The sequence below is a fragment of the Diospyros lotus genome, chromosome 9, assembly GCF_014633365.1.
Source record: "Diospyros lotus cultivar Yz01 chromosome 9, ASM1463336v1, whole genome shotgun sequence".
Taxonomy (NCBI): Eukaryota; Viridiplantae; Streptophyta; class Magnoliopsida; order Ericales; family Ebenaceae; genus Diospyros; species Diospyros lotus.
The window spans coordinates 587,015-611,958 of NC_068346.1; the positions used below are offsets into that span (position 1 = coordinate 587,015).

Here is a 24,944-nt window from a genome sequence, read left to right on the forward strand (position 1 = left end):
TGGCATGTGCACAATGAAAAGACCATATATAGACCACTTAATCTGAATACCTTCTTCTGTTTGCATATATATGGAGAATTCATAGTTATTGTCACACTGAATATGTATGTATGTATGTATTTTATTTACATAAACAGGTAAAACAAACGAGTAATTAATAACCAGAATCCAGTCTCATGCCCCGAAAACCTCTTTGATAACTCCCAAGACTCTATCTGCTACCTCTTGCCCAAACAACCTTGGAAGGTTTGTGGCCATATCAATCTCAATATACTTCTTCCTGATCACCAGATCCCTCTTTGCCAAATCAGCCCTTTCATTCTCTCCCACCTCTCTCTCACCAAAAGCACACTGGTCCAGCCAGAAGGCCAAGACTTGCTTAGCAACCGGGCTCACATGATCTACAACAATCTCCTCCATGCGCTCTACTCGTCCAGCTTCAGTTGCTGCACGCACCAACATTGCAGTGGGAGAGATAACCGAACGCAAGAAAAGTGAAGGAGAATTGTAGGGCTGGACCTCGGGGATTTGCTCGAGCAGTTGTCGGTGTCTGTCCAGCTGGGGATCTTCATAGAAGGATTGAAGATAGTCTGAATGGAGGACGAGGTCCTTTCGTGGCGGCAAATCAAGTATGACGACCAGAGAAGTGGGGCTGCTTTGAATGACCTCCAATACGAAGTTTGGCGCATCCGTTGAGGGGGCCAGATAAACCGAGAGGCTCATTATGTTGAGTGCTCCTGATGGTAGCTCACAGTGTAGCCAACTGCCAAAAATGAAATCAATCTGGTATACATGGAAATGTTCAGAGCTAGGAACCAGATCTTGCTCACTAACTTTAAGAAGAAGAAGACAGACTCCGAGGAGGCGGAATAGCCCACCTTCAGTGTCTGGCAATGACGAGATTAAGTTCAAAAACACCACCATTTTCATAAATACTTTCAAGACGTCTAAAACAATTAACACTTGTTTCCTAATTTGGGGTGCTCTTTAGAAAAATTTCCTGATATATTAACAGTTCTCCAGAGTGATTTTTTTTTCACAATCCCCGCCCCCCCCTCCGCCACGATGTCAGCTCTCTCGGCACCATGGAGCAAGTTAGACATCAACTCAACTTTCACAGATGGGATAACCTAAACAGAACCAACAGCCCCCCCGAAGTACACACACAAAAGGCAGGTTCCATGCAGACTTAAAAGCGAGAAGACATATTACTACACCAAATCATCCCCTTTGAGCATCATACTAACACAGGTGGGCGATGGCAAGAACAAAATCCTACCCAAACTCCTAAGAAACCACTATGTAATCTGCTTGCTTATTTCTGGAAGAGCAAAAGGTAATGCCCTCAGTTTGATGCATGTCCACTGTCCAGTTCAATCAACATTTCCAACCTATAGAAAGCAACTTCAGACAACTGAACCTGTTACTACGAATATATGAATGTGTAGTGATCAGTATATTTTGCACTCTTATTTAGTTGTCCAAGTTTAGCATTTAAGTATTCAATGAACATGATTGCTACTCATTTTGGGCTCAATATTGTTAATATAGGTACACATCACATGCAAAGCGGATATAAAACAAAAAGAAACGATTTCAGTGCATGATAGGAGTGGAAATAAAACTTGAAGGCATGGTTAGCTATCAACTCGAAATGAGGTGGAGAAAGTGAAAGTGGAACAAGAGTGAAAAGTGGAAGGCGAAGAAGAAAGAGGCTAAGAAAGAAATCTAGTGGCCTACAGCAGTATGCATTCAGTTGTAGGACTGCTATATGATTTAGTTTCTGGAGCTCACTATCTTACAGCGAAATGCATACCGCTGTAAAATCGCTTTAGGAATTCTTATCTGAAGCTCACGGGTCTATAGCAACAAGCATACCGCGGTAGAACCACGGTAGAGTTCTGAACGTCAATTTAAAGGGCGATTCCGGCCCGTCTCCGTCCAAATCAATGAGAAACGAGAGTTTTCACTGTGCACGACTTTAATAATCCAAAAGGCACTATATAAAGACTTATTCTTGAGGGATGTGGGAGTTTTTGAATGGAAGAAAAGCGGACGGAAGATTGAAAAATATACTCTTGGGTTGTATTTTTCTTTTCTTACTTAATTCTTTGCTATGGATTCCAACTATTTTCTTTTTCTTTTGATTGCAAGAATGCATTGCTAAGTGTCTATAGTTAGGGTGAATGATGAAACCTCGACTTCTAATGGTTTGATTTAAAGTTATTCGGTTTGCTATTTTCTTATCCATTCGAATTGATTGTTTGTTCTGTTCATAATGTCGTTTTAATGCTTGATCACCATTGAAACATATTTGTGATTTGAATTACTTTCAAGAGATTCAATACGGATTAGACATGGTAACAAACAACGTAGGGTCCTATAATAGGTAGAGATACCATTATGCCCTATGAAATCATTTTGTGATGATCACCGTGATTGAATGCATATTTTCATGTTCGAAAGTTGACTAGAGATAGTTAATCTCATATATATACATAGAACTGAATAACCATCAAGAGAGGTTTTTGGTTGTAATTGGATCATCGATTTTCAACCTAAGATAAGGAATAGCAAAATTCGAGTAATGAATAATTGAATCATAGAAGGCCGACGGTGGATTTACAAACCCTAGTGCCTTATCCTTGTGAGTTTTTGAATCAAAGAAATTGTTCTAGTTGTAATGTTTTATTCGTAAATTAGTTTTCATTACAATTAAAGTCATTGTTAATGTGTGTGTTAGGTTAAGATTAAATCAATTAGACTAAACGACAAAAGTTAGTTCTCGTGAGTATGACACTCTATTTATCACTATATTACTTGTCACGATCCATCCAATTGTGGGATAGAAATAGGCAAACATGTAGCCGCATAATTTGTGTATGCATATGTAGTGCATAAGTGAAGCACACAAATATCAACTAGTAGTTCCGTGAGCTAATCCATCCCAGCCCAAGTGCCAACCTCTACATAGAAGGCTTCCTTTTCTTACCCAAAAGAGAGAATTTTAAGCTAGTTCCTGGATGATGGGAACCAGAGGACAGGCAAAACTCTGATACCATTCTGTAGGAAATATAGCGAGTTCTGGTGTTACTTTGAAGGGAATTGAAGGCAAGCTTTCATACTACCTTATTAACGAAATTGATAACTGAAAAAGTTTCTATTAACATAATCTATTAACCTTACATGTTTAAGTAACAGAGATGAGATTGTAAATTCCCCAAATCATAAGATGTGGGAGTGCAGTGTTTCCTATAAAATTTAAGCAGAATTTAAGGAAATCAGAGAGAGAGAGAGAGAGAGAGCACCGGAGACGATTCGATGCCGGATCTGATGTGGAGACAGGCCCGGGCGGTGTTAGATTGGTTGTGGAAGTACTGGACATCCGGGGGGAGGGTACAGGGGAGGAGGTAAGAACCAAGACGCGACTCCACCGTTGAAACCAGCGCCGCCATCATATCTTTGTACGGCGCAGACAGGTAAGGAAAGTCGACGAATCTCTTCCGCTCTCCGGTTCCTCCTCCTCCTCCGCCTTGCTGCAGGTCCATTTGCGGCGATGCAGGTGAGAAGCAGGAGAGTGGAGCTGGCTTCCTCAGAGGATTCGGCCGAAGGGATGGGAGAGAGCAAAGGCGAGATGAGGAGGAGGAGGGGAAGAAGTGGGCGAGAGCGACAGCCATAGCCATAAATAACTGTAGCTACCACCTAGCAGTGTTATATGATGAAATATCTCGTCCGGCTCTAGCGGCGACACCGTACACGCTGCTACTTCTTGAGGTAGGTAAAGTGACACTTAGGGTCTGTGTGTGATAGCAATTAGAAAAGAAAGTATTTTTTAATTTGTATGAAAAATAAAAATTATTTTTTTAGATGAAATTTTTTATAAAAAATAAGTAAAAATACGCTTTAATAATTATATTATAAAATTTAATTTTATAAAAAATATAATGTATCAAACGCTAAAAATGGAATTCAATTTTCATACTATTAAAACCAATCTCAATAAAAATATAATAATTAATCAAATATAGAGTTGTAAATGAAGTCAGCTGCTCATTAGTGGCTCGATGTTCAATTTTGTAAGATTTCGTTCGTATTATAAACAAATTGAGATTGAGTTTTAATTTAAAGCTCGACTCATAAAAGACACTTCAATGATATTCAGCTCGCAAACAAGTTTATGAATAGACTCGTAAACAAATTTATGAAAAAATATTTACTATTATTATTTTATTATTTATTTTTGTGTTTGTGATAGGAATATTTATATTTGTTTGAACAATATTATTATATTTTTTAAAAAAATTATACTTATATTTTTTATTATGTAAAAATAAATTTAATAGCTATAATTAAAAAGACTGTTTTTGGCTCGGCCGATCATAAACTCGTTTATTGTGCGTATTATCAACCTACTTCAAGGGCAACTATTAAATAATAAATATATATATATACATATGTATAAATAATTCATTTTATATTATATATATTGAATGATAATGTTTTAAATTTCATTAAATTAGACATAAAAAGCATCGATGCATTAAAAGATAAAAATATTTTCTTCAAACTTTTTCAATCAACGACAAACAACAGACTTAAAAAAGAGTTATTTTTATAAGTAATTTTATATAAAAATATTAAGACATAAAATTTATTTTTAACAAGATCAACACTACAACCAAAATTGAAATGCTAAATTTGAGAAGTTTATCAATTGGTCAGTTCAAATCATCTATGAAATTTCAAAATTTCTAGTTTTTGTCACACATAAATTCAAGTATTTTGGTTTCTAAATTCACTTTCATGATACGTGTATTTGCATATATCATTCATTATTTTTATTTTTCTATTTAAAATTATTCAAGTATTTTTTACATAAATTATGGGATATAAGTTCTAATATTCGTTCATCATGAATATTTGTTTCTGATACCATTCATGTTCATTATAAAAATTTAATTTATCCATAATATTTATATACTGACAAAAATTAATTATATTATTCAACATCAATTGGGACATGGATGGATTTATATACTTGCATCTTCATATTCTATCTCGGTTTCTATACCAAACAAATATTGACATATCAAATGATATCTTTCTTGTGGTTTATCGCATCCACACGTGTACGTGTATACTCTCTCCAATCATTGATAGTTACATTGTATTTTCTCTCATTTTAATTTGAGTAAATAAATTAGACGTATTTGATTTTGTCATTTTTCAACTACTAAATAGAGATTGAAAAAAAATTTTTTTTTTTCGTGGCATACGGTTAAAGAGACCTTATGTTTTTTTGTCCTTTCTTATTTTTTATTTTTGATATTTTACTCTTTGATTTTTATTATTATATTATATAATATATATATATATATTAATGTACGATAATGTTATGTTATCAGCATCAAGCAACATAACGTTTGCTCGATACAGGTAAAAAGAGAGGGGGCATGGACCTCACCCCTCCCCCTTCCCTTACATGCCCGTGACGGGCCAATGTAGACAACAAAACAAATCTTTATTGATTTATTATGAGGAAAAATAAAAAATAATGCTAGTGGACATTAATTGATGGACTTCCTGATTTATAAATTTAATGAAATATCAGTCATGCGTAATATTTTGATTAGTCTAATAAATATTAAATTATTTAAAGTCCGACTAAGATTTACTAAACTTTAAGGCTCATTTTACATTGGGTTTAGAGCATGGTGGGGTGAATTTGCTATCAAATATCAAAATTTTGTATTTAGTAAACTCAAGTTCTTGTAACTTGGCCTAATATAGGTAGAAATGGCAAACGGGTCGGCCCGGCCCGCCACCAAGTGGCCCGCGGGCCAAACGGGCTGGGCCAAATCGGCCCGCTTAAAAACGGGCCAGCAGATTGCTGGCCCTAGCCCGGCCCTACACGGGCCCGCGGGCCAAACGGGCCAGCCCAGCCCGCCCAGAGCGAGGGTGGCGAGCGAGAGCGAGGGCGGCGAGCGAGACGAGGGCGAGGGCGAGGGCGAGACAGAGAGCGAGGTGAGGGCGAAGGCGAGACAGAGAGCGAGGTGAGAGCGAGGGCGAGACAAGGGTGAGGGCGAGACAGAGGGCGAGTGAGGACGAGCGAGATAAGGGCGAGGGCAACAGAGGGCGAGGGCGAGCGAGGTGAGGGCGAGAGCGGCGACCAGCGAGCGAGGGCGAGACAGAGGGCGAGGGCGAGGGCTGTTTGGGGGGAGGGTTGTGTGGCCAATTAGTGGGCTAAGCGGGCCAGCCCGGCCCGCCACCGTTTGGCCCGCCAGGCCAAATCGGCCCGGCCTTAAATGGGCCAGCAAAATGCTGGCCCTGGCCCGGTGCCGGGCCAGGCCCCAACGGGCCAGCTCGTCGGGCCAAGCCCATTTTTCCATCTCTAAATATAAGGCAAGTTTGGGAGCTTATAATGTTATCGCTGGAGTCTTGTGTGGTATTTGTTTTATGTAATTTAAGTTTAATGAATGAAGAGCTTATAATGTTATCGTTTTTTTATTAAATATTTGTGTATGATAAGTTGAATCATAGAGTAGTGTATACTATTTTTCAAATGCCATCTTTTTCATATATAATTTAAGTTGGGTAAATTATATGAAATTCCCCTTGTACTTAAGGTCGCGTGTAACTTACTCTTTGTGCTTTCGATTGCATCAAATAACCCCTTACACTTTAAAAATATTATAATTAGCCACAATTTGTTATTATTTTACACAATTTTATACAATTTATTGGTTGATTAATGCAAAATTTTATATTTTTTTGATATATTGAAATTTTATACATAGAATTATGTATTTTGTATATAAATTATTGTACAAAATTATATAAAATAACAACAAATTGTGAGTGAATGTAACATTTTGAAAATATAATGGGGTTATTTGATACAATCGAAAGTACAAGGAGGTAAATTACACATAACTCTAAGTACAAGGGGATTTCATATAATTTACCCAATTAAATTTAAATAAATGAAGAGCTTATAATATTATCCCTCTTTTATTAAATATTTTTACATAATAAGTTGAATCATAGAGTCGTGTAGACTACTTTTCAAATGTCACTATAAAGTAAATTCAAGTTGTCATATAAAGTATTTATTAAAATTAACTTATTTATTTTATTCAACCAAAAATGAAATCACTCGATTCCTAAAAAAAAGGAGAGAAACAACTCAATTGAAAAAAACAATTTGAATCTAAAGTTATAGTTCGGCTGAATTAGGTTTCAATTCCAAACTCTATATATATAATCACATTAAAATATTATCATTTAAAATATATAGTATACTAAACTATTAAAGTTTCATAAAACATATTTTGAACATAAATTATAAAAAAAAAAAAAAACTAAGGACAAATAATATATGTAAGCACCCCGCCCGGATATCCTAACCGCCCGATCTATCCGAACGAAAGTGCTTACATAAGGGAAGAGAAATAAACACAAAACAAAAATGTCCTGGCATGCATACATAAAAAAAAAAATACAACAACGGAAGCAAAACGGTAAACATGCACGCCCACAAGTACCCCGCTGGAACAACGGTCAAGGAGTATATAAAAATATACAGACACCTGTGCCAACAAATAAAAGATACGAGGAATAACCCGGCACAGTCAAAAATAAGAAACAGAACTCCTCACAAAACATCAGAGACAACGGGGGCAAGCTAAATGTACACCCTACCGACACGGCTGGCTGCTAGATGGAACGATCCTCGCCCTCGGCCTTCGCTTTGCCCTTACTTGGAATGATGGAAAGCAAGGTGAATCGCAAGACTCAGCAAGTTATAAGAAAAAGAAGGCTATACAGTATATAGAGGAGAAGGTCACCCCAAACATCGTCTCACACATACACATAAGTCATGAGACGCAACAATACAATAGTGCATCATAATAAAAGCACATACCGGTTCTTGAGGCTCACATAAGACACCTGACACCCCAGTCCCATACCAACCTGCCGTTGCCGTAAAAGGCAACATAAATCTCCACAAACTTGCGCGCGTTATCCCGAGTCAGTACTCCTGTCACCCATGTCCATGTCAGTACTCTCGACACCCGAGCCATAGGCTCCCTTAGAACGGTCCTCCCGTCCGAGAACTAATAACTACCAGTAACCATGCAATGCACATAAAAATGCAATGGTATAGTGAGCATCAATGTGATACACTGGCTCCCATACATTCAGGCATCAGGCCATGCTCCTCTCATATAGTAAACCATATGCGATGCATATGCCCGTGCTGGATGCATCATAACCAAGCTAGGATGTCCATGACCAAGCATAACCAGATCATGAAAACCCTAACATGCAGCCTGTACCCATGTGCACACCAAAACATGCAACAAGAATAAAACGATACCAGTCATGCTATAAACACGTAACGGCAGAGCTAGTCAACAGTGCTTGGCACCGGTCAACGGTCAGTGAATAGGAGAGACCAGCCGGCGGCTTATGATAGATCGTACAACAGTCACTCTGTCACCGAACAGCCGATCCTTACCCCTACTGCCCAACCGCTCTAGCCTATGAACAACCAAAATTCATAGTAATACCTGAACAGCTAAGAACCTAGCCCCGGGTGAGTAACATCATTCTCACAGGCATGGGGGTGGCACGAACCCCCGTAGGCAATCAACGAATAAAATTCTCGAGACCAGTTTAATAAATTAAATTTTTAAAACAAATCGTTTAAAATTCCATAACTTATTAATAGCCGAAACAAACGAAGGGAGGTCAAATAAGTTGACAACGAAGAAAACGTTGTGGAGGGCATAAAGAAGTTGCCTTTACGAATATATCCTTAGGCTCGATTTGACCAAACGCGATAAAAATTATACAAACTATAATATCTCAATAATTTATCAAAATTAATAAAATTGAGCTCTAAATGAAATTTCGACCGTACATAATTGTGCTCAAAATTTTGCTATCAAATATCAAAATTTTGTATTTACTAAACTCAAATTCTTCTAACTTGGCCTAATATAGGGCAAGTTTGGAGCTTATAATGTTATCGCTGGAGTCTTGTGTGGTATTTGTTATATGTAATTTAAGTTTAATGAATGAAGAGCTTATAATGTTATAGTTTTTTTATTAAATATTGTATATAATAAGTTGAATCATAGAGTCATGTATACTATTTTTCAAATGTCATCTTTGTCGTATATAATTTAAGTTGAGTAAATTATATGAAACCCCCATACACTTAGGGTCATGTGTAACTTATTCTACTATACTTTCGATTGTATCAAATAACTCTCTTACATTTTCAAAATGTTACAATTAATCACAATTTGTTATTATTTTACACAATTTTATGCAATCTATTGATTGATTAATGTAAAATTTTATATTTTTTGATATATTAAAATTCTATATGTAGAATTATATATTTTGTATGTAGATTATTATACAAAATTATGTAAAATAACAATAAATTGTGACTAATAGTAACATTTTGAAAGTATAAGGGGGTTATTTGATGCAATTGAAAGCACAAGAGGATAAATTGCACATAACCATAAGTGTAAGGGGATTTCATATAATTTATCTAATTAAATTTAAATAAATAAAGAGCTTATAATATTATTCCTCTTTTATTAAATGTTTTTACATAATAAGTTGAATCATAGAGTGGTATACTATTTTTCAAATGTCACTATAAAGTAAATTCAAGTTTTCATATGAAGTATTTATTAAAATTAACTTACTTATTTTATTCAACCAAAAAATGAAATCACTCGATTCCTAAAAAAAAAAAAAAGAAAAAACTCAATTGAAAAAACAAATTGAATCTAATTAAGTTATAGTTTGGCTGAATTAGGTTTCAATTCCAAACTCTATATATATAATCACATTAAAATATTATCGTTTAAAATATATAGTATACTAAAATATTAAAGTTTCATAAAACATATTTTGAACATAAATTCTAAAAAAAGAAACTAAGGACAAATAATATATATGAGCATAAAATCATAGTATTAACAATTGAATTTTCACATTATTTATAAAAATGGGGCCAAATTAGGCTTAGTGGTTTAAGGTTGTCAAATGAGTTAAAAAATACTTAAACCCAAACCAAATAAAAAAAAAAAATGACTTCACTGGGTCAAGGTTCTCTTCTGCTAAAAAAAATTAACTATGTATATTATTTTATATATAGATAAATAATATTTTTATATATTTTTCTATGTTAAATAGAATGAATATATATATATATATATATATATATATACTAGCTCGAACCCATAAACCACATCTTTTCTCAAATTGAAACCAATTTTTTAAAACCGACTGAGTTATTCTCTCCTATAAATGGGGACAAAGTAAGCCCTCATTTTGGTTGCCTTTTTTGTAGTCACTTATTGAAATATAATGCACGAAAACGTATTGAAGGGCACTATTTTGACATTTCCAAAATGGGGAAAAATGATTTTGAGTCATTTTTATAATTTCTAGTGCGTTTTATGACCATTTTATAATAAATATCAAAACAAAACAAAATTAGAAATGAAAAAAATTTCATTTCTAACTAACATAATATTCATTCCCATAGGGCTACCCTATTCCCAATCTTTTGATGTTCTACCCTTGTGTTTAGTTTTGATGATGAAAAATAATATCGTGTTTTATCCCCCAAAGTCATGAGTCAAGTGTAACATCCCGTTCGAGCGATAGCAAGAACCGGAACAACTTATCCTGATGGGCCTACACGAACTTCCCAGGGGGGTCACCCATCCCTGGATTACCCCCTGGGAAGTTCGTGTAGGCCCATCAGGATAAGTTGTTCCGGTTCTTCCTATCGCTCGAACGGGATGTTACAGGTGGTATCAGAGCCGACCCCCGAGCCTCTGAGCGCGGTGGTGGGGCAAACCTCAGCGAGGAGGCTGAGTCCCGAGGGGGGTGTGTGTAAGCCCCTATGGGGGGTGCGTGTAGGCACTTTAGGCGAATCCCACATCGGCCATGCATCGGGGGGAGATCTGGGACCGGTTGTAAGGTCGCATGACGAGGACGTCATGTGCTCAAGGGGGAGAGAATGTAATACCCTAAGAGCCCAGAGAAAGTTAGTATATATCGAGGATAGTGTAAGAAATGAAACAACACCAGTTGGATACCTTTTGGGCTGAATGTTGGCAAAGAACTCCCAAGTTAAGCGTGCTTGACCTGGGGTAATCCAGGGATGGGTGACCCCCCTGGGAAGTTCGTGTAGGCCCATCAGGGTAAGTTGTTCTGGTTCTTCCTATCGCTCGATCGGGTCATTACAGGAATGTAATACCCCAGGGAGCCCAGAGGAGAATAGTATATGTCGAGGATAGGTAAGGAAGGAAACAACACCAGCTGGATACCTTTTGGGCTGAATGTTGGCAAAGAACTCCCAAGTTAAGCGTGCTTGACCTGGGGCAATCCAAGGATGGGTGACCCCCTCTGGGAAGTTCGTGTAGGCCCATCAGGGTAAGTTGTTCCGGTCCTTCCTATCGCTCGATCGGGATGTTACAGGTGGTATCAGAGCCGACCCCCGAGCCTCTGAGCGCGATGGTGGGGCAAACCTCAGCGAGGACGCTGAGTCCCCGAGGGGGGGTGCGTGTAGGCACTTTAGGCGAATCCCACATCGGCCATGCATCGAGGGGAGATCTGGGACCGGTTGTAAGGTCGCATGACGAGGACGTCATGTGCTCAAGGGGGAGAGAATGTAATACCCTAAGAGCCCAGAGAAAGTTAGTATATATCGAGGATAGTGTAAGAAAGGAAACAACACCAGCTGGATACCTTTTGGGCTGAATGTTGGTAAAGAACTCCCAAGTTAAGCGTGCTTAACCTGGGGTAATCCAGGGATGGGTGACCCCCCTGGGAAGTTCGTGTAGGCCCATCAGGATAAGTTGTTTCGGTTCTTCCTATCGCTCGAACGGGATGTTACAAGTTTATGGTTTTCAACAATAATTAATTTCAAATACTTTGTTAAAATGAAAACCAAATGATTTATATTCTTATACATGGAGATGTGAATAAACATGTATTATGATAAAATCTCCTAAAATGTTTTTCGAATTAGCTTTGAAGTCATTGGTCAACATAGAGCTAAAATTGTTCTAAGGCAAAAGACCAACTAGAAATTTAAATGAAAGGTTTTCAATTAAGTTTTTTTTTTTAAATATCCAATTCACCCCCCCTCTTGGTGTGTGCCATAGAACCTATTGTTCTAACAATTGGCATCAGAGCCTAACTCCTTGTTTCAAGGTCTAACAACCTAAGGAGAGATCCATGGCTCTAAAGGAAGGTTATCCTATAAATGTGGCACCTTATTTTGATGGCTCTTATTATGATTTTTGGAGAAAAAGAATTTGTGTATTCATGACATCCATCGATTGTTATCTGTGGTATATAGTGGAAAAGGGTTTTGTTTTAAAACCAACGATGGAATGGGATGATCGTGATAAAATGAATTTTTCTTTAAATATTAGAGCTATGCATATTTTACAGCATGCCATAAGTGATGATATTTATGTTAAAGTTTCTAAATGCTCCAATGCTAAAGATATTCTAAACACTCTTGATTCATTATATCTTTCTAACAAATGTTGTGAGCAAGTTGATGAAAATTCACAGGTTGAAAATTCATTGAATCATCAACAAATAGAGGAGAAAGGAAGTTCCCGTGCCTCTAGTGAAGAAAGATCAAACATGTGTTTCATGGTAAATGAAGAAGAGGAGGTAACCTCTACTTCTACTCTTGTTATTAATATTGATCATGAGTCTAGTTCTTCGTATGCTTATAATGATGACATTGAGAATAATTTTTCAAATGAAGAGTTATTGAATGCTTTGAATGATTTATATGAAAATTTTGAAAAGCTATGTTTGAAAAATAAATCTGCTCAAAAGAAATTAGATTTATTGTCAAAAGAATTGGAAGTTTTAAAATCTAAGAATGAATATTTGATTACTTCCAATAAAGAATTTTCAAAGGAAAGTGTTCTGGAATAATTTGAATTAAAATCCTCAAATAGTGCATTAAATGAAAAATCTAGTTTAAAAGAGGAGATTATTAATTCATATGATCATGACAAAGGTGTTGAAATCTTTCATAGTTCAAGGGCAAAAGTTAAAAGCTCACATTTACACACCTATTGTGAAATTAAATGTTTTTATTGTTGCAAAATAGGCCACATGGCATTTTGTTGTCCTTTTAAGAGGAAATCAACTAGTGATCCTAATTTAAGATGGATTCCTAAGGAAACTAAAGTATCAACTGTCTCTCATTCTAATCCTCAAGAATCCAAGCAAGTTTTGATACCAAAAAATCCTCATGTTAATAGGAATATGGATAAGGATAAGAAGCAAACAATTTTCATAAAGAGGAAACGTAAGTCCTTTGCTTCACATCCTAGCTATTGGTATCATTTTAGAAACAACGGCTTTGAAAGAAATAACCCATATAAGCTTAAACAAATTTGGGTTCCTAAGGATGAGCTTTATGCTAACAATGGTGAACCCAAAGTGGTTTGGGCACCAAAAGCTTGTGGATGAGTTATTTTTGCAGATTGCTTGTCATCCAAATATATCTCAAAGAAATTTTTTTATGGGTGAGTCAAGCATGAAAGAAAAGGGGATGAAAAGAGATTCAACCCCAAAAGATGTATTGTCATCCAAGAGTAAGATTTTATTAAACAAAATCTTGGTGGTATGTTTCTATCCCTAACCTCCCTATGCTTATTAGTTTTTGGTGATAATGAATTATGAGTTTTCACTTTATGATATTGTTGAAAACTTGTATTTATTTCTAAAAATTAAGGGAGAAGTATAATATGTTGATATATGCTTATGAGTAAAGGGAAAATAAAGTTTATTAATATATGCTAGAAATGCTTTCTTGATAAATGTTCTTAACTAGCATAAGTCAATTATGTGATAAGAGTTATAAGTATGCTTTAATGCTAATTCATGTGAAGTATCTTGTCACAAAGCAAATGAAATAAAGATCATGGAAAATAGGATAGAAATTGTGCATAGACTTATTCTCATCTAGTATAAGAGAAATGCCTAGTATCATTCATCTCCCATCTATTTATCTATGGCATAATGAACTAAGTCATGCAAATATGAATATGCTTCTATAATCTATCTAAACATGATCTTGTTGAGAAATTGCCCAAAGCTTAAATATGAAAAATATTTGAGGCATCCATGAAAGGCTAACAAATAAGTATATCATTTAAGCCTTCAAAACTTGGCTATGTCATAAAAGACTAGGTCATGTGAGCATGAATGTTGTTGACTATCTATCCAACGTGATTTTGTTGAGAGATTGCCTAAGAACAAATATGAAAGAAACCACATTTGTGGTTCAACCCTTAGGCCTCTAAGTTTACTTCATTTAGATATTTGTGGTCCTATGAGAACTCTAAACTTAGGTGAAAAATAATATGTGCTAGTTTACTCTAGGTTCACTTAATAATATTTCTTATATCTAAGAGTGAAACATTTAGCCCATTTGAAATATTTTTCAAAAGATAAAAGTATGTGTATTTCAAAAATTAGAAAGTGAACATGGGGATATTTTGAAATGAACAATTTAAGCACTATTGTGAAGAAAAATAATATTGGTCATAATTTTTTTTGTGCTAGAACAAAATGAGGCAGTTGAAAAGAAAGATAGATCTTTGCAGTAAATGGCTAGAATTGTGCTATGTGACAAAATTCCTTTTTAGTCTAAGCCATTAACACCTCATGCTACATGTTGAATAGGATTTTTATAAAGCCTATCTTAAAGAAAACCCCTATGAGTTATAAACCAAATATTCCATATTTTCATGTTTTTGGCAGTACATGTTTTATCCTTAATAGTGGTAAAAATTCTTTAGGAAAGATTTGATGTTTAGAGTGATGAAAGAATTTTCTTAAGATATTCTACTTAAAGTAAAGTATATAGACTATTTAATAATATGACTCTAACAATAGAAGAATCTATTCTAGTTATAGTTAATTATGTGAGGGTTGAAGTTCTGAAACCCAAGGAAGGTGGTGATAAAGAATTAGGATAAAGATTTGAAAAATTCTCATTAGATCATTAGAATCAAATCTATCAAATGATAATAAGCTTAATTGCTTAATGAAGAAAATGTAGCTCATGAAAAGAGAAAATCATCATTTCTAAGAGAAAATGTGTGCAAGATAATGAGATCATAGAAAATGTTTCTAGAAAAATTAGAACAAGATCTTCTCATTAGAAATAAGTGTTAATATGATGTCTTTATATCTCAAGAAAGCCAAAAAGCATTAAGAAAGCCTTGAATGATGAAAATTGGTTTATGGCTATGCAAGAAGGGCTAAATAAATTTGAAAAAAGTGGTGTACGCGATTGGTTCCAAGACCTAAAGATCACCCAACCATATGAACCAAATGATTGTTTAGAATCAAAATGGATAAAAGAGGAAAAGAGCTAGATTAGTAGCTTAAGGGTATAGTCAAGAAAAAGGAAAAGATCATGATAAAACCTAGGCTCCCGTAGCAAGTCTAGAATCCATAAGAATGTTGTTGGCATTAGCATGCCACAAATCCTTTAAGCTCATCAAGAGAATGTCAAGAGTGTCTTTAAGTGGTTATAAATGAGGAAGTATATGCGGAACAAACTCCAAATCTTAAGAATCCTCAATATGAGAATCATGTGCTCAAACTCCCCAAGGCACTATATTTTTGAAAACAAGCCTCTAAGTCATGACATGAAAGTCCTAGCAAGTTTATTCTAGAGGAAGAATCTAAAAGAGGACAAATAGTTATAACATTACTCTAAGCCTCATAGCAAGGACATTTTATGAATCTACAAATAATCTATGTAGATAACATTTTTTTTTAAATCCTCAAATAAATCCCTATGGAATCAAAGTTGCCAATCTAATGCAAAGGGAACTTGAGATAAGTATAGTATAAAGAAGATGAAGGGATCCTTATGTCTAAGCAAAAAATTACATATTCTTAAGAAATTTAATATTTTTGAAAAGTTGCATCTCAAAAGAATAGTACATCAAGCCTAAACAAATATGGGAAACGCCAAATGGTGGAAAATGAGCTATATAGAAATATGATTGGACAATTGCTATATTTTATAGCTAATAGGATGAACATTGTGTTTAGTGTTTGCCTATATGCTAGATTTCAATCCAATCCTAAGAAATCCCATCTTGGAGGCAAAATAGCTAAAAAGAACACTAGTGATCCATAATAAGTTATAAGAAATTTCCTAGTGTCTTTATTTAGAAGGAAGTGAAATTCCATTCCATTCTTGTTCACTAAAGGTGAATATGTAGTTGCTCAAATCCTATGGATGGAATCTCAAACTATGGCATTAATCCCCACAATATTCCAAATCAAATGTGCCAATACAAATGCTATAGCCCTATCAAAAATTCTAGATTTCATGACTCAACATATGAAAATTAATCATCTATTCATAAGGGATCTTGCTCAAAAGAAAATATCAATTGGTATCATTGATAATCAAAATCTAGATAAATCTCAGTCAATCGTTGAGTTCAAGTGCTTTTGTATAAAGAAGTTTAGATCCTTCATGTCTCTCATATCTATCATTGGTTAAATCAAAGGACTATGCCATCAAGCTCTTAGATGTTTTAAAAAGTTTATTAACGGCATATAGTATTTATGTCTTGAATAATTTAAAAATGCTATTTTGAAATAGCTTGCTTATTTTTGATGAATGAATACTTAAGTGAGAAATTGCACTTTATTTGCTAAAGGATTATCTTGCTTGAAGTAATTTATATGTAATGATCCTATATGATTACAAGTATGGCTATATTTATCAAAAGACAAATGTATGTTCTTAAAGGCTATCTTTAATGAAATCTTCCATAACTTGTTTAGAATCATACTTTTGGATGACCATTTTTTTTTGAATATATGGAAAGTAAATTCATGTGGTTCATTCCTTAAATTTATGGCCATTGATATGTTTGTAAAAATCTTTTGAATTGAGACAATTACTATTCTTTATATGAAAAATGTCTCTATGGCTAAAACCTCCCATGTGAGTTTAAGGGGGAGTTTTTCAAGAAGAGTTTCTCTATTTGCTTGAAATGATATATTTCACTCTTATATTGATCATTTGATGTATATGCCTCTTTTATGATGAATAGCTATACATTTGATCTAGCGTTTTGATTGTTTAAATATGAGTGATTACTTTGAAAGATATAGATTGGCTCTGATATGATCATGAGTTTGCAATATGGTATGAAAATTTTTTTTGGCATCTCATGAAAAATGTTTTTTTTATATATATGACATGTGCTGAAAAATTATGTTTGATATTAACAATGTCATCTTAAGGAGGAGCTATCTCTAGTTTTGAAAACTATCTTTACTTGATTATGTTTATCTCCAATTCCTTTCTATTGAAAAGATTTTGGCTTAAGGGGGAGATTATCTATTTTAAGATTTGTGAAATCGTTTGAAATGTTTTTATTTCAAAATGAAGTTTTTCAAACTATCGTTGGGGGAGAGTTAAAAATGGGGAGAAAGATTATCTTTTGGTTTAAGGAAGAGTCTATTTTTTTTTTCAAGAGCCTTACCTTTTTGATTTATGACAAAAAAATGGGAGAGATTTGCTGAAATTAATTTTAAGTTTTGTCATCCTCAAAAAGGGGAGATTGATGTTCTACCCTTGTGTTTAGTTTTGATGATGAAAAATAATATCGTGTTCTATCCCCAAAGTCATGAGTCAAGTTTATGATATTCAACAAAAATCAATTTCAAATACTTTGTTAAAATGAAAACCAAATGATTTATATTCTTATACATGGAGATGTGAATAAACATGTATTATGATAAAATCTCCTAAAATGTTTTTCAAATTAGCTTTGAAGTCATTGGTCAACATAGAGCTAAAATTGTTCTAAGGCAAAAGACCAACTAGAAATTCAAATGAAAGGTTTTCAATATAAGTTTTTCATATTTTGAAACATGCATGAAAGGTTTTGGTTTGAAACTTAATCGTATGAAAAATCCTTTAGTTCATGCATCATGTCTTGAAATTCGTTTTGATAACGCTTCAATATTTTTCTAAGTCTGGAAGCCTAGCACCTTATAAGGAGACATATATGAAAATGTTTTCTTTTTAGAAAACTAACTCCCAGTAATTCAATAACTAACATTCATTAGTGATAAAATGATTTTTAACGAATTTTTCAAGAAATGAAAAGTATATATCTTGGAGGTGGTAAAATAGCAAAATCCTAAGTTCCTATTAAAATCCAAATTCCATTTTTTTATTCTTATGGATTTTGATTTTTTTGATATTTTTATTGAATCCAAATGGGAGGTACTTTCTTATTTACATTTACGTATTAAAGTAAATGGAAGGTAAAATATAAATTAAACAAAATGAGGACATTTACTTAAACTAAAGAAATGTAAATATGTGGTGATGTTTTGTATTAATCAAGTGTGCTTCTCATGTTATTTGTTAAGTTTCCAGATTTTTCAAGAAGATAGTCGACTATACTGTTTAGTGCTGTCGACTATGCTTGTTCAGTCTATCGACTATATCTTGCATCTGTCGACTATTTTTGCATCTGTCGACTATTGTGAAAGGATAGTCGACTATGCTATTTCATCTGTCGACTATGTTTGTTCATGAATTTCAAAATTTTCTTTGTAAATTTTGATCTGTCAACTATGTAAAAGGATCTGTCGACTATGGGATTTTTTGTGTTATAAGATAGTCGACTATGCTTTTCTATCTGTCGACTATGGCTAGTTTTATTTGATAAAATAGTCGACTAACCTATTTTCTCTGTCGACTATGTGTTTCGCAGAAAGCTTCCAACGGTTATTTTTTTCAAATCCCAACAGCTATTTTCCTCTTTAATCTTTATGGAAGCCTATATATACAACTCAAGCAAGATCAAGAAATGGCTAATGGATGGAAATGAATTGATTTGAGCTTACGGTTTATCTTCGATTGTATTTATAGTGCTCTGTGCCTTCATTGTTATACTTTTCTCTCCAAGGCTTCATTATATTATTGTTAATACATTCATTTAAGCCTTGTTTAATCTTGAGAGACATTGTAACTAAGAGATTCATCTCTTAGATTCTCTCATATTCTATATTTCTTATTCTTCCTAGCTTGTGTAGCTAGAGAGCCCATTTGAGTGGGAGGTTTTGTATTTTCCTAGTCTTGGACTAGAGGACCTACTTGGCTTAAGTAGGGAGTTTTAGTGGATGGTTTGAAAAATCCTTAGTGAGGAACTAAGGTAGTGGATTAGGCTTGGGTTAAGCCGAACCACTATAAATCCTTTGTGTTCTTCTCTTGTGCTTGTAGTTTTATTTCATTTATTATTTCAAGCAATTCAATAATCCCTACTTGCATCGAATTTTTCATCAAAAGGATTTCAAAGTTCTATCAAGTTTTTTTTTAAATATCCAATTCACCCCCCTCTTGGTGTGTGCCATAGAACCTACTGTTCTAACATCTTTGACCGTCCCCTTGTCATAGTTTCCCTTGCCACTCAATTATTGGGTGCTTGATGTTGTTGTCGATACATAACTCCAATTGCTTAGTGTCATCGTCGATTCACAAACACAAACTAGCCTGAGTCGTTGTCGATTCATAAACACAAACCAATGTTTCAATGCTCGGTGCTGCTATTTTCATGTAACATGAATCGATTCACAACTTTAATTGCTCGATGCTAGTGTCAATTTACAACTCCAATTACTCTCTGTCGTCATCGATTCACGAAAACGAACTCTTGGTTGAGTTGGCTCTTCGACCAGCGACCGATGACGACCATTTGAATTCTCTTTATATATTTTTATTTCAATTTTGTCCTGTATCATATATATTATCTATATGTATTGATTTCTCTTATATCAATGTATAGTATATGTATATATATATATATATTACGTGAATAAGTGAATCTATAGTATATTATGTATGTAATGCTTATAGAATTTATGCTTATATTTGTTTAAATACATTATAAAATATATATTTATTTTTAAATTAAATAACTATTTTTTATATTAAAAATTATATTTATAAAAAAATCTTTATACTTGTTTTATTTATGTGTTTCCATTTTATATAATATCTTTTTCCGTTTTCATTTCTTTGCAACAGAAGTGTAGAATTCTTCCGAGTTTCACTGCAAGCTCTTTGTTTGATTTTAGTTTCTTTAGTCTTCTCCGGGCATCTCCAACCCTTCATCCCAAATTTGGGGTAAAACTTACCCAAAATTTACCCTAAATTTGGGGTAAGATTTAATTCCTCTCCAACCCTTAATCCCAAATTTGAGGTAAAGGAGTAGTTTATTCTTTTTTTTCTTTATTTTTATGATTCTAAACATTTTTTTATAATGTAAATTATTTACTTATTTATTATATATCAATTTAAATTATTACCTAAAAATTACATAATTAACTAAAAAAATTTAATTCTCAATAATATTAAAAAATAAAAACATTACATTTACTATCTCAATTAATAAAACATTATATTGAACACGATAAAATTTATTAATTATTATTCATTAATTGATTATAATTTATTAATATTATTTAAATATTATTATTACTAATAATAAGTAAATAAAAATGTAAAAATACATAAAGATGGGATATAAAAGGAGTTAAATTTTGTTATAGTTAAAATGAGGGAGCAAAATAGGAATAAATATATTATTCCAAATTTGGGGTCAAGGAATAGTGCAACCCCAAATTTGGGGTAATAAATATTACCCCAAATTTGGGGTAGGATTTGGGGATGGGTTGGAGAGGATTTTACCCCAAATTTGGGATTGGGTTGGAGATGGTCTCAGGAACCAAACGGTGAGTTATCTTGGGGCTGGAACATGTAATGCTTTCACCGGGCTATGAATTTATATGGAATTGCTGTAGGAAGTACTTCCCGTGGGATTCTTAAAAAGGTTCCTGTTTTGCATCAATTTATCTTATGCCTCTTTATTCGTCATGTGCTGTTCAAGTTTTGGATTTTGATGAAGATACTTATGCCTGCGAGTCATGTTATGTTGATTTATAGCGTAGAATGCAGGGCTATGCAGCCTCAGGTTGCGTATCGAAAGCTCTTGAGGCTTTGAATTTCACGAGGAGGAGTGTCCCAGGGAAGCCCACTGTGTATGATTATAATGCTTTGATACATTTTTGTTTGAAATCGAAACAGGTGGTGTTGGATATGTTGGTTGATGTTTATATTGGGATGAAAAGGTTTGGGCCATACCCAAATGCATTGACCTTCAATACCCTTTTGAATGGGACGCTTTCTCATGGGAACATCAAATATACATTCATTTTAGTAGAGGAAATGCGTTCAAGTGGATTTGTGCCTTCATTTAGACTGCTGTCAAAATTGTTGACAAATTCGTTGAAGCCCGGATATTTATTGGATGCAATTAGTGTGTTCAAGTTCGTGTTGAGATTGGGCTATTTTCCATCTGAAGACACCATGAATTTGTTAATTGTTTGTCTTAATAAATCTGGGATGATCGCTGAGGCATGCTTTGTGTTCTCTGTTCTTCTTGAAAAGGGCTGTCAAGGTGCGTATACTTACAATCCAATTCTATGGGCTCTATGTAAGACTGGCCAAAGCTACACAGCCTTGGTTTTGTTTTATTCTTTGAAGAAGAAGGTCTTGCACACAATGTGTGTTCATATACAGCTTTGGTTTATGGTTTTAGCAAGGAAAGGGTATGGGAAGAAGTCTTTTTAGTGTTTGAGAGAAATGCAAATTGGTAGCTGCAAGCCTAACGTAATAACATACACTGCGGTTTTAAGGTTTCTCTGTGATGATGGGAAGATTGAAGAGGCTTTAGGTCTTTTGGATAAGATGCAGAAGGAAGGATGTGATCCAGATTTAGTCACATACAACATAATTCTCCGTGAACTTTGTCATCAAAGTAGACTTGCCTAAATTGGTAAGCTCATCCAGATTATTGACCGAAAGGGATTGCAACCTGATGAGTTCACTTATGCTGCTTTGGCTGGAGGGCTGTTAAAATCTTACTTCACATTGTTTCAAGAGGATGTACTGTGGATGTTGCAATTTGTAATATATACTTAAATTTTCTGTCTCGTGAGAATAGGTTAAGTGAATCATTATCCTTGATTAGGAGTATGATGGAAAAAGGTTTTAGACCAAATAATAAATCATATAACACAATTTTGAAAGGCTTCTGCAATGACAACATTGATGACGCTCTGGAACCCTTTGATCATATAGAGTGGGGTGCAAATGGACCTGATGTGGTTTCTTTAAACACAATTCTGTCTGCAGCCTGCAAACAGAGAAATTCACCGATGATTTGAAGGATTTTATACAGAATGGCGTATGAAGGCATCAAGTTGAATGTGGTTAGTTCAACTTGTTTGGTTCAGCATCTGTGCATGGTTGAGAAGATTAGAGATTGTTGGAAGCTATTGGAAGTTATGATGTCAAATGGTCCTAATCCCACAATAGTAACTTTTAATACACTTATGTGTAGCCTTTGCTGGTATGGGCACTTTGAAACAGCACATTGGCTTTACAAATACTTGAGAAGCAATGGCTTCTTACCTGATGTGATAACTTACAACATTCCTATACATGCTTCCATAAGAGAAGGCAATGATCAACTGGTGGTTCAGTTGTTAAGATATATGTATGGCCAAAGATTAAAGCCTGATGCATTTACCTTTGGATCCTTCATTTACGGCCTTTACAAGGAAGGCACAATCCTTCATATATATGTATGTATGTATGTATTTTATTTACATAAACAGGTAAAACAAACGAGTAATTAATTACCAATATCCAGTCTCATGACTCGAAAACCTCTTGGATAACTCCCAAAACTCTATCTGCTACCTCTTGCCCAAACAACCTTGGAAGGTTTGTGGCCATATCAATCTCAATATACTTCTTCTTGATCACCAGATCCCTCTTTGCCAAATCAGCCCTTTCATTCTCTCCGACCTCTCTCTCACCAAAAGCACACTGGTCCAACCAGAAGGCCAAGACTTGCTTAGCAACCGGGCTCACATGATCTCTAACAATCTCCTCCATGCGCTCTACTCGCCCAGCTTCAGTTGCTGCACGCACCACCATTGCAGTGGGAGAGACAACTGAACGCAAGAAAAGTGAAGAAGAATAGTAGGGCTGGACCTCGGGGATTTGCTCGAGCAGTTGTTGGTGTCTATCCAGCTGGGGTTCTTCATAGAAGGATTGAAGATAGTCTGAATGGAGGACGAGGTCCTTTCGTGGCGGCAAATCAAGTATGAGGACCAGAGAAGTGGGGCTGCTTTGAACGACCTCCATTAAGAAGTTTGGCGCATCGGTTGAGGGGGCCAGATAAGCCGAGAGGCTCATTATGTTGAGTGCTCCTGATGGTAGCTCACAGTGTAGCCAACTGCCCAAAATGAAATCAATCTGGTATACATGGAAATATTCAGAGCTTGGCACCAGATGTCACTAACTTTAAGTAGAAGAAGACAGACTCCGAGGAGGAGGAATAGCCCACCTTCAGTGTCTGGCAATGAGAAGATTAAGTTCAAAAACACCACCATTTTCATAAATACTTTCAAGACGTCTAAAACATTTAAGACTTGTTTCCTAACTTGGAGTGCTCTTTAGAAAAATTTCATGATATATTAACAGTTCTCCGGAGTGATTTCTTTTTTTTTCACAATTCCCCCCACACAATGTCAGCTCTCCCAGCACCATGGAGCAAGTTAGACATCAACTCAACTTTCACATATAGGATAACCTAAACAGAACCAACAACCCCCTGAAGTACACACACAAAAGGCAGGTTCCATGCAGACTTCAAAGCGAGAAGACATATTACTACACCAAATCATCCCCTTTGAGCCTCATACTAACACGGGTGGGCAATGGCAAGAACAAAATCCTACCCAAACTCCTAAGAAACCACTATGTAATCTGCTTGCTTATTTCTGGAAGAGTAAAAGGTAATGCCCTCAGTTTGATGCATGTCCAGTTCAATCAACATTTCCAACCCATAGAAAGGAACTTCAGACAACTGAACCTGTTATTACGGATATATGAATGTATAGACACTTAATTTATGTATGCATATGTAGTGCATAAGTGAAGCACACAAATATCAACTAGTAGTTCCATGAGCTAATCGATCCCCAGCCCAAGGGCCAGCCTCTACATAGACGGCTTCCTTTTTCTTACCCAAAAGAGAGAATTTTAAGCTAGTTCATGGATGACGGGGAACCAAAGGACAGAGGCAAAACTCTGATACCATTCCGTTGGAAATATAGCGAGTTCTGGTGTTACTTTGAGGGAAATTGAAGGCAAGCTCTCATACTACCTTATTAACGATATTAATGATAACTGAAAAAGTTTCTATTAACATAATCTATTAACCTTACATGTTTAAGTAACAGAGATGAGATTGTAAATTCCCCAAATCATAAGATGTGGGAGTGCAGTGTATCCTATAAAATTTAAGCAGAAATTAAGGAAATCAGAGAGAGAGAGCACCGGAGACGATTCGATGCCGGATCTGATGTGGAGACAGGCCCGGGCGGTGTTAGATTGGTTGTGGAAGTACTGGACATCCGGGGGGAGGGTACAGGGGAGGAGGTAAGAACCAAGACGCGACTCCACCGTTGAAACCAGCGCCGCCATCATATCTTTGTACGGTGCAGACAGGTAAGGAAAGTCGACGAATCTCTTCCGCTCTCCGGTTCCTCCTTCTCCTCCGCCTTGTTGCCGGTCCATTTGCGGCGATGCAGGTGAGAAGCAACAGAGTGGAGCCGGCTTCCTCAGAGGATTCGGCCGAAGGGATGGGAGAAAGCAAAGGCGAGATGAGGATGAGGAGGAGGAGGGGGGGAAGAAGTGGGCGAGAGTGACAGCCATAGCCATAAATAACTGT

At 35.3% G+C, this 24,944-nt stretch overlaps 1 protein-coding gene across 4 annotated transcripts; it reads right to left on the reverse strand.

Annotated features, from left to right (window-relative positions):
• Positions 1–37: 37 nt before the first annotated feature.
• Positions 38–24,934, reverse strand: LOC127810405 (red chlorophyll catabolite reductase). Of its 4 annotated transcripts, none has more exons than XM_052349879.1 (3): positions 24,722–24,934; positions 3,309–3,479; positions 38–783 (listed from the first exon to the last, which is right to left on the reverse strand). In XM_052349879.1, the coding sequence occupies exons 1-3, from the start codon at positions 24,932–24,934 to the stop codon at positions 175–177; spliced, it is 993 nt and encodes a 330-aa protein (XP_052205839.1). In that variant the 3' UTR covers positions 38–174. The 4 variants fall into 4 exon arrangements, with proteins under 4 accessions (XP_052205839.1, XP_052205840.1, XP_052205842.1 ...); XM_052349880.1 differs by lacking the exon at positions 3,309–3,479 and adding an exon at positions 23,012–23,464 and having other exon boundaries at positions 38–330; positions 24,551–24,934; XM_052349882.1 differs by lacking the exon at positions 24,722–24,934 and having other exon boundaries at positions 3,309–3,765.
• Positions 24,935–24,944: the final 10 nt, after the last annotated feature.